Raw genomic sequence first — 14,070 nt, forward strand, 5'->3', positions numbered from 1 at the left:
CTGTCTATGTATAGAGGTCATTACAGCACAGAGGCTATGTCGTTGCAAAATAAACAAGCAAAGTCATCTCCAGCTGCAAAGAGCTGACCTGCTAGACACTCATCATCTGTTTGTATATCCCTGTCAGCTGACTCACCAACCTGTGCCTCTTTCTCAGAGGTGACAATCCCTCTCGGTTATTTATTCCAACAGGATCATTCAGATATGTGACCTGGCCCTCTTGCATATACATACAGCAAGATAGCTTTTACTTTAGACTCACAGAGCGAGACGGCTGTCAGCTCTCGAGAGGAGGCATGAACACCATCAGCTTCACACAGTTAGCTTTCAGCTTCTTTGTGCTTGGATAGAAACTATGTAATCCACTTTCAAAAACTTTGGAAGCCGTGGAGATCTACATTCTCTACAAGTTGCAGTATATAAACCACTGGATCGCCGCTTTTGGAAATACCTTTGTGCCAAGTCGGTTGACAGTGGGTCGTTATCTGTGACAGAGAACATGGCTAGTCTGACCATGTTGTTGCGTTTCCACTACATGGGCTTTCTCAGGGACAGGAAGCATCGGCTGACTATGGAACCATGTCAGACAGCGAACCAAGTCGGTAGGTGGTCCCAGGAAGGCTTTAGAGGGAATGCCATGTCAAATGTGAATGGAAATATGTATCTTAATGTTTTTTAGGCATTTTTGATTGGATGCTTGTCAAAATGCCTGCACATAATCTATTGCAGTCTTCCTATTGTGTCAACATTTTGACATCATACTGCAGCTTGAGTGCTGATGCACGTTAATCAATGGCGCTTTAGTTGCTGGATCATGACTTTCTTGGCTTTGCTTTTGAGCTCCATGTCTCATAAACCCAATTTCGGAGCTTATCGGAGCTTTCTTCACAATTTGGAAAAATAATGGTAATCCCCACCCCTCGACTTTTCCTTTGAGAAACAACAAAGAAGCTTAAATTTCCCTCTAGGAGTCAACAGTGAATGAGGCCTTTGTTTTGTTTCCTCAGCATTAAAAGTTGTTGGCTTCTAGTCAAACTTGTTGGTTGAAAGTGGATATGCATGAGTATTTGAATCAAAGTTAGTCACGCTGCCATGAGGCGGAAATATTAAAATAATTGTCTCATTGACGTTACGCACGGAGGAAGATGTTGTGTGAGGTTTACTGACGTCAATAGCGTGCAAAAGTTAAAATTTAAAAGCTTTAAACATAATTATCAATGAATAAAGTGATTAGTAGTGTACGCTTGCTTCATATAATTCTAAGAAAATGGTGTCCAAACACGTAAGACTTGCAATTCATGTAACAAACTCCCGTTACATATTTGCGGAATACATGATGAATGGACTTGAGAATCTACATTTTTGTCAGTTGTGTCCTGTGTTTGTTTGACTTCCTGTCTTTGTGGTTTTGTCTCGTTTTTGCCTTGTAAAACCTGTGTTTTATTAGTCTCATCAGCCTTGTTCTGTTCCATTTGTTTCCACCAATCACTTTTCAGCCTGCCCTCATGTCTGCCCACCCCTTTCCTTGTTGTCTGTTATTTTCTTGTGTATTTAGTCTGTGTCTTTTCCTTTGTGTTCCTCAATGTCAACGAAGGTTCGTGCAACGGCCTAATTTCAGGGATGCTACTTCAACGGATTCCTCCCATGTCAATGATCTGATGAGGACTGAGTCCTTCTTTTAGAGGATTTTGAAGGATGCATGTGTGTATGCTCAGCACTCCTAAAACACCCACAATCATATGCACAAAATGCATTTCCTGTCCCCCGAAACAGGAAATATGTGACACAACTTTCAGATATTTCACCAAAAAATCTGTTTCTGAATAAATTTCAGGCAAGAAATTGCCAATCCAGTTGCTTAATCTTCACTCATATTTGATCAAGGCCTTATGTTAAAGTTCCTCACAATAGTTCTGAACAACTTGTCCAACGAGCTATCAATAGCATTAAGGATTTATTTTGACCAAAGTGAGTGAGTGAATGATTATTTGAAGTGGAAAGACGAGGGTAACCAAGATGGTTTTGATGACTTTTTTATGTTTCCCGCCAGTTTGAATTAAGTTGCAGTCGGCAAAGTCAAATGAATGTATTTTCCAATTGAGTCTGGTAGTTTTGAGGACAGTTGTTTCTTTTTACATCTAACTCTGGTTGGTGATTATTGGTAGTGCAGGTAATCCAGACAATTTTGATGAGTTTTATTTTGTAACTGTCCTGTCCAGGGTGTACCCTGCCTTCACCCAATGACAGCTGGGATCGGCTCCAGCCCCCCTGCGACCCTGAGTACAGGATAAGTGGTAGACGATGGATGGAACTGTCAAGTTTGAATCATGTGTATTTTATAATTGAGCAGGTAAAATTGCTGTGTTTTTCAAAGGAGGCTGGTAGCATAACGTCTCTTTATTCCATGTCTAACATTTTGAATTATGGGATTATTTTCTACATGTGTTGGTGATTGTTGGAACAATGTAAAGAGTTAACCAAGACCATTTGATTGAATCGTGTTTTGCCTTTTGTATCAACTTTGGTTATTAAAGCTTGTTTTTTGTTAAATTCAAAACTACCTCCCTCATTTCTGTATTTGGGTCCTCTTTTGAGCTCCCAAACCTCCAGTAATGAAGTTGATATACGGAATAAACAATAACAATAAAAAACATCACTTTAAACTGTAAACGATTGTGCTCGCCAGAACCAGGCATGAAGTGACTTGAGTCCAAGTCCTGATCTCTGGTACGAAGCTGCTAAGGAGGATATTGACTTTAAGGGTCCTTAGATGCCCTGGTACTAGTGAGGAGACTAAGTTTTAGTCAGAGAGAAGATTACAAACAATCATTATTAAAGCTTATTTCATCCTCAAATCCACCAGCGACAACTGCTTGGTTGGCTTAACTTTTTCCCCCTGTGAATAGTCAGACAGGCACACAAGGGAGAAACTGTTTAATGCAAAGCAGCACTTCTTACTAAATCTTGTTTTGGGGAGGGGCTTGTGACATGTGGGGGACACAGCAAAGAAAAGCCGTTGGTGAAGGCAAAGAAGAGTTGGCAGTGCCTTTGGCTTTCTGCAGCTCAATGGGTGGGAGGGCGTTGGCCAATATATGGCACGGCTGCTGTTCAGTTGCCTCCGCACCATACTGTACAACAATGGTATGGTTAGAAAGCTAGAACTGGTATGGCGATGTCCGCTGTAGACTAGTGTAGGGTTTAATGTTGGCATAGATTGATAGGGACAGTTTGGTGCTGTTTTCTTGTTTACAATGGCAGTCCTGGATAACCACAGCTGGCAGTTTGCCCAGGCTGGAAAAACCCTGATCAGACTCTCAGGTAGGGTATCCTCCTTTTTTTTTTCATTCCAGATCCCTGTTTAGTTTGATTACTAACAGTAGAAGTACTATTACATGGTGTCAGATCCAGCTTGTCTGTGTCTATTTGTTTTATGTATGAGATAATTTAGATGATATTTCTAGGAACTTAGGGGACACAAAAGGCCACTCTGTTTGCGCATTATATTCTTTTTATACTTCCATCCTAGAGGCTTAAGGTGTCCTGTTTTCAGTTTAGTATGTGGGTCATTGTGCTCAGCTTGTGCTGCGATACAGTACACAGACACAAAACTGATTTAGTTGCAATAGGATATAAATAGAAAAAAAGTTACTTGCTTGAATGTTGAGGCTATACTATTGCTAAAAACAACACCCTACTTGAACAGTTTATATTTTATTAGACTGTGTAGCTAGAGCTTACTAGCCATGGTCGATCTATGCCAGGTCAACAAGCAGGTCAACCAGGTCAGCTGGTCTATGCTTTAAATACAAGGCAGAAGGCAAAGTATTAGACAAGTAGAGTCCATAACATCAGACCTGGCTTTTACCTGTACTCTGATCGGCTAACTAGAAGATATTACAGCCATCACTCTTTCTATAACGTGCTCTCGTTCCCCCTCTCTTGTTCTATCACCGAGACTCGCTGCCTGCAGGGGTAATGAATGCAGATGTCGGTGCAGTAGCTGTGAGGCGATTACAAGAAATAGTGCTATTTATCATGAGGGACAGCACTGCAGAGTGAGATCACAACAAGGCAAGCTGAGTAAGGATTTATAAAGCCACTGGCATAGTTTCATTTAAAATATGCATCCACCTGGGAAACAACATGAAGTCATAGGTCTAAGTTCTTACTTGCAGTGATGACTGTGCAATTAATTGATCAATCCTTGCACTTGAGAGAGGTAAACATTTTGCACAGGGCCTTTTTCTTTTTTAAAGTAAGATCAATGGAAGAGTCAGACCCCACTGAAGCTAAAGTATTCTAGCTTTCACCAAGTGTCCCAGTAGTCACTGTTCAGGAAATGAGAACTTGTTATCCAGTAGATGACCATCAAACTTTGTTGCAGCCTCCACATACACGGAGACACTGTAGTTTTCCATTTTTATGCTACCCAGGAGGAACTGTTATGACAGTCCAGCCATTTAAATGCTGGGCGGATACAGTATGGAGTTGTGGCAAGATGATAATGACAAGATAAGTGCTTCCAAACAAATAACTGTAGCTTTAGTATTCTCTTTGTTGTGTTGGCAAATTGGGGTTTTGCCTGTCAAACGTGCTGACTGTTGGTGTGCATGGACTCACATTTTCCTCTGAGATTCTGCCATGTTGCAGTGCATGGACACAAATCTCCATAAAAAAGACAGCATTAAGTAACAGCAAGTGACACAGAGGGTTGCCAATAGTGAGGCCTAGAGGGACTCTGAGTATTTCAGAAGTAAATAGAGTCACAGAAGGAGGGGAGGATATAGAGAGAGGCATAAAGGGTGGTAGGGCATCACATGAGATGAGAAACAAAGAAAAAGAAAGAGATTTGTAAATCATACACAGGGGTGAGGTTGTTATTCAGGCTCACTGAGGTGTGAAAGGAAGAGAGGAACAGCTGTAAGCACTATAATAAGAACACATACTTATATTTTGTCAAGTTTTTTTACAACCTGAACCATATACGACACACGATAGACAGGCGCATTTGCTCGCATCCCTACATAATATTGCTGACCATTATTTATCTTAGCAATGCCTCTTCACTGCTCTCACAGATTTAGGGTAGATTATGTTGTACTGAATGGTATGGACATGATTTTATGATTTATAGTTTAGTTTGCTGTTATTTTTGCTCTGTATCTGATGTGTTGTTCTTTCAGAGAGCTCTTATGTAGGTGTAGATATGTTTGTTTCACTCTGTCATCCCTAAGGTTTTGCTGTATCATGCTCAATTCATTATTTATACACATCACATTGTGGTCAGGTGTTACATTGCAGTTTTGAGTTTAAGTGTGGAAACATTAGCCTATTTGAAGCTGATATATTGACTCTATATACTGCTGGTTTAGGTTAAACAAATTGCAGCAAGAAACATGTAGAAACAGTTCTTCGCTGGCAGGACGGCATTGTTTCATCTCAAGGTGCCACGCTGCACTTACAAACAGAACAGTCAAGCACAGTGCCAGAGCTGTACCATGAGATTAGTATTGGTCTCCAACCCTTCCCATTTGTTATGACTTTTTCCTACACTTTTTCTGCTGTGCTTAGGGGTTACATCCAGGTCGAGGGGTTGCGGTAGAAGCAAAGTGTTATTTTTACTGTAAGCCACACTGTAACAACAATATGAGGAACCCAATGAAAGTTGAGCTTACCACAATCCCCAGGCCCCCTGCCAGCTTCGGCTGAAGGTCGCAGAAGAAGTAGGGGGGGGGGGGGGGGGGGGTGAACATAGAGAAAGATGGAGAGGTAGAACAAGAGGGAGATCGAGCTCTCAGTGTTTATCTTATCACCCTGTTGCACCGGGGGCAACACATGCTTGCTGTTATTCTAGTCAGGGTTGTCACACAGGGGACGTAACAAACATCCTGCACGTAACAGCCCATCATATAGACTCGGCTAAACACTCACGTTGCCCACAACAACATGGAGGCCAATGGCAGCCTGATATACGTTCACACTATGGTGCTAAGCAGAAGCATTACACAACATGGCATCTTCATATTGCACGTGATGCAAGTAGATAGTGTAAGCAGAAACGAACTTGAACATCACAAAACAGAAGAGCTCACCGGCTCTTGACCCTGAGCCATTGTGGGTAGACATTAAGGGTTAGAGGTTTTCCTGGAAGACATGGATGTTATTTTTCTCTCAGTGAGATATCAGTTTTGTGTTGTGCTGAAGTTAGTTCCCTTAAGGATCAACAGTATGTGCCCTGCTTTCTGCCTAAGTTTCACTAAAAAGCTGATAAAGTGGCACATCCCTCTCTCCAGGGGAGCACTATTCTTAGAGCCTTGTGTCTTCTGCACAGTGAAACACAGGTCAGAACACAAGCACACACACACACACACACACACACACACACACACACACACACACACAGAGCGAGAGAGATAAAAAAAATGCCTGCATTGACTCACAAAGCGTTAGAAATACAGTAGGGCTAATATGCACACTCTCTAGTACGAGTACAGTGATGACTAAATTTATCCAATTTCACACTTCCCCTATTTCTGCACCGTTCCCAAAAGACCCCACTTTCTAGGGGGACAAACTGAGCCATGTGACAAATCCCTCCCAGTTCCCTCCCCTGTCTTTTCACTCAAACTCACAGTGATCACATCGAATACTGGGCTCTCACCCAGGACTGAAGTATGAAAGAGCCATCTGAAATTCACCACAATCACATGCACTGTAAATCTTTGTGTATTGCAGGGAGTAAATTCTAAAATGGACTCGATGTATACATCTGTGACTAATAATGAGCACTGATATGTTGCATCTGTACAATGATATATCGGTGAATTGTCAAGTGCTTTGGTGTACATCATTGCTATGAAATGCATTTCATAGTAACTGCTGCTCAGAATATTTGAGTCTTAACCACAGTTATCCTCGCCGGCAGCTGGAATGTTTGTTATCTGGTTTGTGTTGAGCCGGTCAGCAGAATAACCAGGGAACTGTGGCATTTCTGCCATATTATGTAGCAGCCCTGCTCTGCTCTGCTGTACTACACATGCAGCCTTAGCTTGTAATTGCTCTGGGTTTGAGGTTACGAGGTTATGCGCCAGAGGATTGGCATCATGTGGCGTGCCAGGCTGTGCAGATGCACCATGTATAGTCTAGCCTGTGGTCTAAAGCAAGGGTTCCCAAACCTTTCAGCCCGCGACCCCCAAAATAACGGTGCCAGAGACTGGCGACCCCCACTATGCCTGGAGGTGACTGAAACATAAGAAAGTGTGTGTACAGGACAAACACGCACTCATAGGCGTATCCAAACACGACATAACGACCACCATGATATGATTTTACATAGATAAAAGCAGGATACCTAAGAAAGTCATCTCCATGTAACCCCCCACCCCCCCTGGCATCTCCTGACCCCCACTTTGGGAACCCCTGGTCTAAAGGATAGGAAGCAAATGTACTGAGGACGTCTGTTCAGATGTGCTGCGGAGAGACAACAGAAATATGCAGTTGTGTTCATTTTGGGTTCATGAGTTAGGGCTATGACGCTTGTAGGTGAAGAAAGTGGTTGTGTTTATCCCTGCACATGTTCCAATTTTGGTCAGGTTTTTTTTAAACCTTTTTCATTCTGATCTAAATTTAGTGCATTCATTCCCTGTTACATCTAGAGACACATCTGTAAACCAGTTAACGGATGCCGGACTATTTCAGTCTGTGGTAAGAAGAATTGCTAGACTGCACGAGCACAACCTGTCCTGTAGAAGGATATTCGGATCAGCATGTGAGTGTTTTCAGCATGGAGTGAGGAGGGCAAACGGAAATGAATTGGCACACTTTCTGCGTGTTGTTCCTTTGTACTGCACAGCAATGTGAATTTAAGGATTTGCAGCATAATCCTTGTGGAGAGACAAGAACAGGGGCTCTGTGAATCTCTGTTGCTGGCTTCCTTTTGCTCTCTTTCTCTTTGCCTTCTAAATGTATGCAGAGCAAAATGTTCTCGGCGCTCTTGCTGCACGTGACACTTTTCACAACACATGAAGCTTCAGGCTCATGTATACGTGGACCGGGTATCAGTCCCAACATAACCCAGTATGGTAGCATTGAAACTTCTCCAGTCAAACGATACATGCTATCAATCCTGCCAAATCTAGAAATAATGGACTATTGTAAGCTTTTGTTTGCGGCCAATCACTGCAAGCATTCGTCAATTTAATGTGACGTGTGATGGGGCTCTGAATAAACATATGTCTATGACTATGACTACGGAGCTTCCATTGATATGATGGGTATTTATTAACCCAACGGTGGATCGCATAGTCCTGGTTGGGAGTGAGTAACTGCCCTGAGCGAGGGAGTTCAAGTATCTCGGGGTCTTTCCTCGTAGGGTGCCTGGCCCCAGATTTGAGCTCAGACATCGGAGCAGAGCCGCTCCTCCTTCGCGTCAAAAGGGGCGTGTCCAACTGATAAGAGGCTCCGGGTAGACCCGCAATACGCTGAAGAGATTATATATCTTGTCTGACATGGTATCACCTCACCAGGAAGAGATGGAAAGTGCTGTAGAGGGACTTCTGGGAAAACCCGGCTTCACCCCTGTGACCCGGCCCCAGATCAGCTGAAGATAATGGGTGGATGGAGCTCTTGCAAGAGCATTGTTGTACGGCTGTACAGGCTGTTCATGCATTATGTGTTTTCAAGTCAACCTAAGCATAAACATACTCCATATGATTTTCTATCATTGTCCCTCTGAAGAATGTATTCACAAGATGTCTCCATTATCTGCAGAGAGAGAGAGCATGTGAATGCCACTGCATCTGGGTGTGTGTGTATGTGTGTGTGTGTGTGTGTGTGCATGTGTGTGACAGACTGTCATCCGCCCGTCCTGCACTGATGTCTGAATGATCTTCTACCTTTCATGTGTGCAGTTGTTCTCCTCGTCTCACGATCATCATCACCTCATATTTCCCGTTACAATGTAGATATGCAAGAACAGATGTGTCACGGTGAGCAGTGAAAAATAAATTACTTTCTACCTTAATTTTCCTGCTTTGAATTCAAGATTTAAAAAAATATATATATATTTCTAAAAAAAGCTCACAGTAAAAAAAAACCTTATTTCTCGGACGAACGCTGTGCATCTCATCTCATTTTACAGGGCACTGAGTGCAGGCTGCCAGTAAAATGGATTGCTCTCATTATGTTATGAACAAGCAGTGTGTGATTGAAAAGCTTTATTTCATGCTCGGCAGGCTTGTAAATGAGGAGGTGCGTGTAGTGCAGAAGAGAGGAGATTGTCGTGTGTTCTGGTGTGTGCAGCGAGATGGGATTTCGTGAATCCCATGTGTGTGAAGGGTGATACGTTGTCTCCGTGGGATATTGTATGCTTTATTGCTGCATTTAACGTGATGAAATAAGGAAAGGTTGTATGCGTACTGTATATGTACTCGTGTGCCTTTTTACAGTGTTGACATCAAACATAATGGGCCATCATGATATAGAATTAACTTGCTCCTCACCAGCAGCTGTTTTGCACTTTATGCTAAATTCTCCAACCTTGTCTACAAAATCCAATTGTTCCCACATTAAGATGTGCAGCTCGTACGACAGTCGCATATGTTTCTAGCTTACTGCGGCCTTCCACATACACCCCAAAGTACGTGCACGTCTAATCTAGTGTGGTACAAACTGCAGTTTTTAGCAGCGCTGCAGCATTGTAATAGAGGTCAGTGCTGGCTCTGTGCCAGCGCCAGTATCTTACATAAACCTCCACCGTGAGGAATGTGTCTGGGCAGTGTGGGCACACGTCACTGGAAACACACACACACACACACACACACATGCAAGATGAGTGTTGTTTCTCCATGCTTGGGCCCTTTAGTGCTGATGTTCAATGCACACATGCACACAGCGATGCACTCTTTGAAGTCTATGTCTGTGTTTCCAACATCTTTCCATCTATTCCCATGCTCCGTCCTCTCTGTGTGTCAGAGATAGGAGGGTTGGATGAGAAACAGGTGCAGCAGGAGAGACTCACTCAGCTGTTAAGCCTCTCTCTCTCTCTCTCTCTCTCTCTCTCTCTCTCTCTCTCTCTCTCTCTCTCTCTCTCTCTCTCTCTCTCTCTCTCTCTCTCTCTCTCTCTCTACTGTTATTACTACCTCAGTCCTTTCACATCTCAGCTGGTTGTGACATAATCCTTGAGTCAGGGTTGTGTCCACTCGGGCCACTTCCCACAGTGTGCTAATGTGCTGTCACCGAACTGCTCGCCCTAACTCCCTCTGACCGTGGATGTAATTGATATCACAGGATCCATTATAACCTGTAGGAGTTATTTCGTCGACTCTGCAGTCTCCGCCGTCCGTCTGCCTTGCTCCATACTGCAGTTTCCCCACATTCCTCTCTTTGCTGCCTCGCTTGAACTATTATCAGCCTGAACTTCTCTGCTCCTGTCATTTCATACCACACACTTTGTCTCTGCCTCTCCCCATTGCAGTCTGCCTTTGATCCATTCATCTCTGTATCTATCTGTCCGACCCTCTGTCTTAACATTCCATCATCCCTTTTGTTGTACGTTGCAACTCATTTGCGACTTGGAAGAAGCCGTCATAGGTTTGATGATGCTCATGCTGAAAAATGTCTTCATTTTATCGTTAGGCTCCCTGCTTGGATCAAGCTGTGGACTGAAAGAATATTTGAATTTGAGAGCTTGAGCTATCACCAGTTGCTGCTCGAGGTTATGGCTTTACTGTAGTTTAAAAGGAATTTAGAATCATGACTCATTTTTATTTTAGAGCATTCGGTTTGTGTGTGTGTGTGTGTGTGTGTGTGAGAGAGAGAGAGAGAGAGAGAGAGAGTGCATGATTAAGCACTCAGTCTAGTCGCTATCTAATTAGCTCATTTCCATTCGTAGTCAGTGTTATTAAGTGTTTATAATATGACTGTCAATGCAGCACAGTGTTTATGTTGTTGCTCTTTCTACAGAACACTTTCTACAGCATTTGTCTTCCTTTTTGACCCCTTAAGCTCTGTTTATCAAAACAGAGTTTGAAAATGTTTCTCATATTTTCATGTTTCCCCAAATGGAATTCATTATGAATATGATTTGTTGTTCCCACGCAACCTCAAATACTGATTACACTGTGTTGCTTGTAAGCTTATAAAGGAGGACATTTTTTTCAAATCTGAGTGTAGGGGTGTGTGTGTGTGTGTGTGTGTGTGTGTGTGTGTGTGTGTGTGTGTGTGTGTGTGTGTGTGTGTGTGTGTGTGTGTGTGTGTGTGTGTTTGTGTGAGATGACTCCAGACAGATATCTGATGACATCACCAGCTAACTGCAACTACAGAGAGGCAATGCCTGCCCCTCCATTATAGCTATCAGCTATAGATTATTATGCTTTCCAGTGCTTTGGTTCCTGTTTTCCATTTGCTGCGTTGTTATAATGAAATTTTCCTGAACACAGTTTGTGTTTTGTGTTTTAACAGCCGTGGCTGGAGGCATTATGTTTATGGGTTGTCCATCTGTCCGTCCGTCCGTCCATTCGGAACGGGATATCTCAGGAACACTTTGTGCAAATCTTTTCCAATTTGGCACAAATGTCCTCCTGGACTCAGAGATGTACTGTGTTCATCACACAAAACCACACTTAAGTTATTTTTGGTCATAACTGATGATAATTAATTCATAGGCGAATTATGAAGATGGCTAACAGGATAAAATTATGAAGTGATGGCATTTTGGACAGTTTATTTCGGCAATCTTATTAATTGTTACAGTGATATAGAGAATGTGTAATGTTACAAAATAAGACTACATTGTATTTCAGTAAAATCCATTTAACAGTCATGTACAGACATGTTGCACCATGGAAATTAGGAAAACATGGTTTGATATTTGGCTATATTGCACATCCCTACATTATTCTGTTCAGCAGACCATCTTAATTGGCTGTCGTCATGACTAACTGCTCTGACGCACCAAGGAGATAAGTGTGTGTGTGTGTGTGTGTGTGTGTGTGTGTGTGTGTGTTTGTGTCAGTGCTTGTGTGTGTGATTAGATCCATCTTGCTTCCTAGTATTAACTGGTGTGCCATCTGTTGAGGTTTGAATTACATACCATAACATACCAGACAATACCATGGAAAATCTGAATTATACCATGCTATGTTCAACATGTAGGACTGCAGCAATGACTAATTATTATGATCAAAATGGATCAGTAAGTTTACAGAATTAAAAAAAAATAATGATTTAGCATAGCATAACAACTTATTTATTTGTATTAAATTCTGACTTTTATGTGCAGACAGTCTATTTGCTTCTGAACTTATGACAATGCCACATAGTAACACAACCCATTAAGTCACTCATGTGTGTTCCTGATTGGTCAACACACTAACTGAATTTATACATAATGTAAATGATAATGTTTTCGTTAATGTTAATGTTTGCACCTGATGGTATTGTCCATATGTCCATGCTTATATTATATAACAATGATGCCGTTCATACATCATGCCAAAGAAAGTTGATTGCCTTGTTGAGTTTTTTTTCCATATGCACTGTAGACAATGATATTTTTTAGCTTTTAGGTTTGATTGAAGTCTTCTGGATTAAACAAGCCATTTGCTTCAGTTGAAAGTCAAACTGCACCAGCTCAGCAAATACATATATTTTCATCTTTGTGTTTAGATCTAGTTTCTAGCCTCCTGCCTTGCTGACATCTCCATCTTTCTCCTCTGTGTTTCAGGGTTTCATCGCAATGAGGATATGAAGGCCATTGATGTGCTTCCCATTCTCAAGGAGAAGGTCGCCTTTCTCTCAGGTCGGATATATTTTATACTCATAAAAACTGCAACCTTGTATGGTTGTTGTTGTTGTTGTGATTGCATACTGATGCAAGGCAAATGCGTCAGAAGAGACACATGTGAGGGGAAGTCACCATTATCATTTAGACAAAAGAGGAGAATATCGTTCTCATACAATATGCCATATTAAGTGTTAGCCGATCAGAAGGATGCTTTTTCAGCATAGATAACATCTTTAGTTGTTAATTGTAGTACTTGCAAGAGTTCCAAGTCATACACATGATTAGAATAATCTCAAAATCAGTACAGTTACAAGATTATGTTGGTTCTTTACTTGAAAGACACGATGGTTTGTCACAACAGCAGCTTCTCTTTCTGTGATTTCTTTTCATGTGGTGCACCCATTTATTTCTCTGAACTGCTTCTGACTTGACTAAGTGTGTGTGTGACCATTACCCCATTAGTGGCTACTGCAAGGGATTTTCCTTAATTATCTCCGGCAGGAGAATGTGACCACTGGTGTGTTTGTGTGTGTCCGTGTGTGCAAAAAACCCCCAAAAAAACACATCTGATACACTTGTTGCATAGACGAGTGTTAGTGAATTGCAAATGTGGGTTGTAGTCATTCAACCAAACATTATAGCATCGTGGTACCCTCACATATGAGCTACTCTACTCATTTTACAACATATTGGGGGTGTTCTGTAACGTCAGACTAAACAGTTAACAGTAAAAATGCATGTCTTGTAATCTCAATCTGTCAATGTATTCAGTTTTAATATGATAGTTGAAAGTTCTGTGTGGAGTTAATTGCTGGTTCTGTGTGTTTCCTGACGCTCAGACCCATCACATGATTAGTGTGTGAACAGCAGGGAAAACCCCTGGACAAGTTGCACTTTGATCTCATTGGTGAAACAGAAACAAATTTGACTCTTCTCCCACAACTTGCTTGAGTTAATTCTGCTTCGGCCTTGTTGATGAGTATGAGCATCATTTACATGGGAAGTGGCTGCTATTTAATGACTTTTTCATCCAAAGGTGGCCGAGACAGACGCGGCGGCCCCGTTCTCACCTTCCCAGCACGGAGCAACCACGACAGAATACGACCCGAAGACCTGCGCAGGCTCATAGCCTACCTGGCTACTATTCCCAGGTTGGAAAAATCGACTTACCAGCCAAGCACACACACACACACACACACACACACACACACACACACACACACACACACACACACACACACACACACACACACACACACACACACACACACACACACACACAGGCT

The 14,070-nt window shown here is 42.2% G+C and overlaps 1 protein-coding gene across 1 annotated transcript in view; it reads left to right on the forward strand.

Moving 5' to 3' along the window:
• The window catches only part of triob (trio Rho guanine nucleotide exchange factor b), a 91,221-nt gene that overhangs the window by 22,243 nt on the left and 54,908 nt on the right, over positions 1-14,070 (forward strand). Inside the window, 2 exon segments of the mRNA XM_084026066.1 lie at positions 12,725-12,799; positions 13,821-13,935. Coding sequence (XP_083882192.1) covers positions 12,725-12,799; positions 13,821-13,935 — 190 coding nt within the window.

This window comes from Eutrigla gurnardus, assembly GCF_963514095.1.
Source record: "Eutrigla gurnardus genome assembly, chromosome: 14".
Lineage (NCBI taxonomy): Eukaryota > Metazoa > Chordata > Actinopteri > Perciformes > Triglidae > Eutrigla > Eutrigla gurnardus.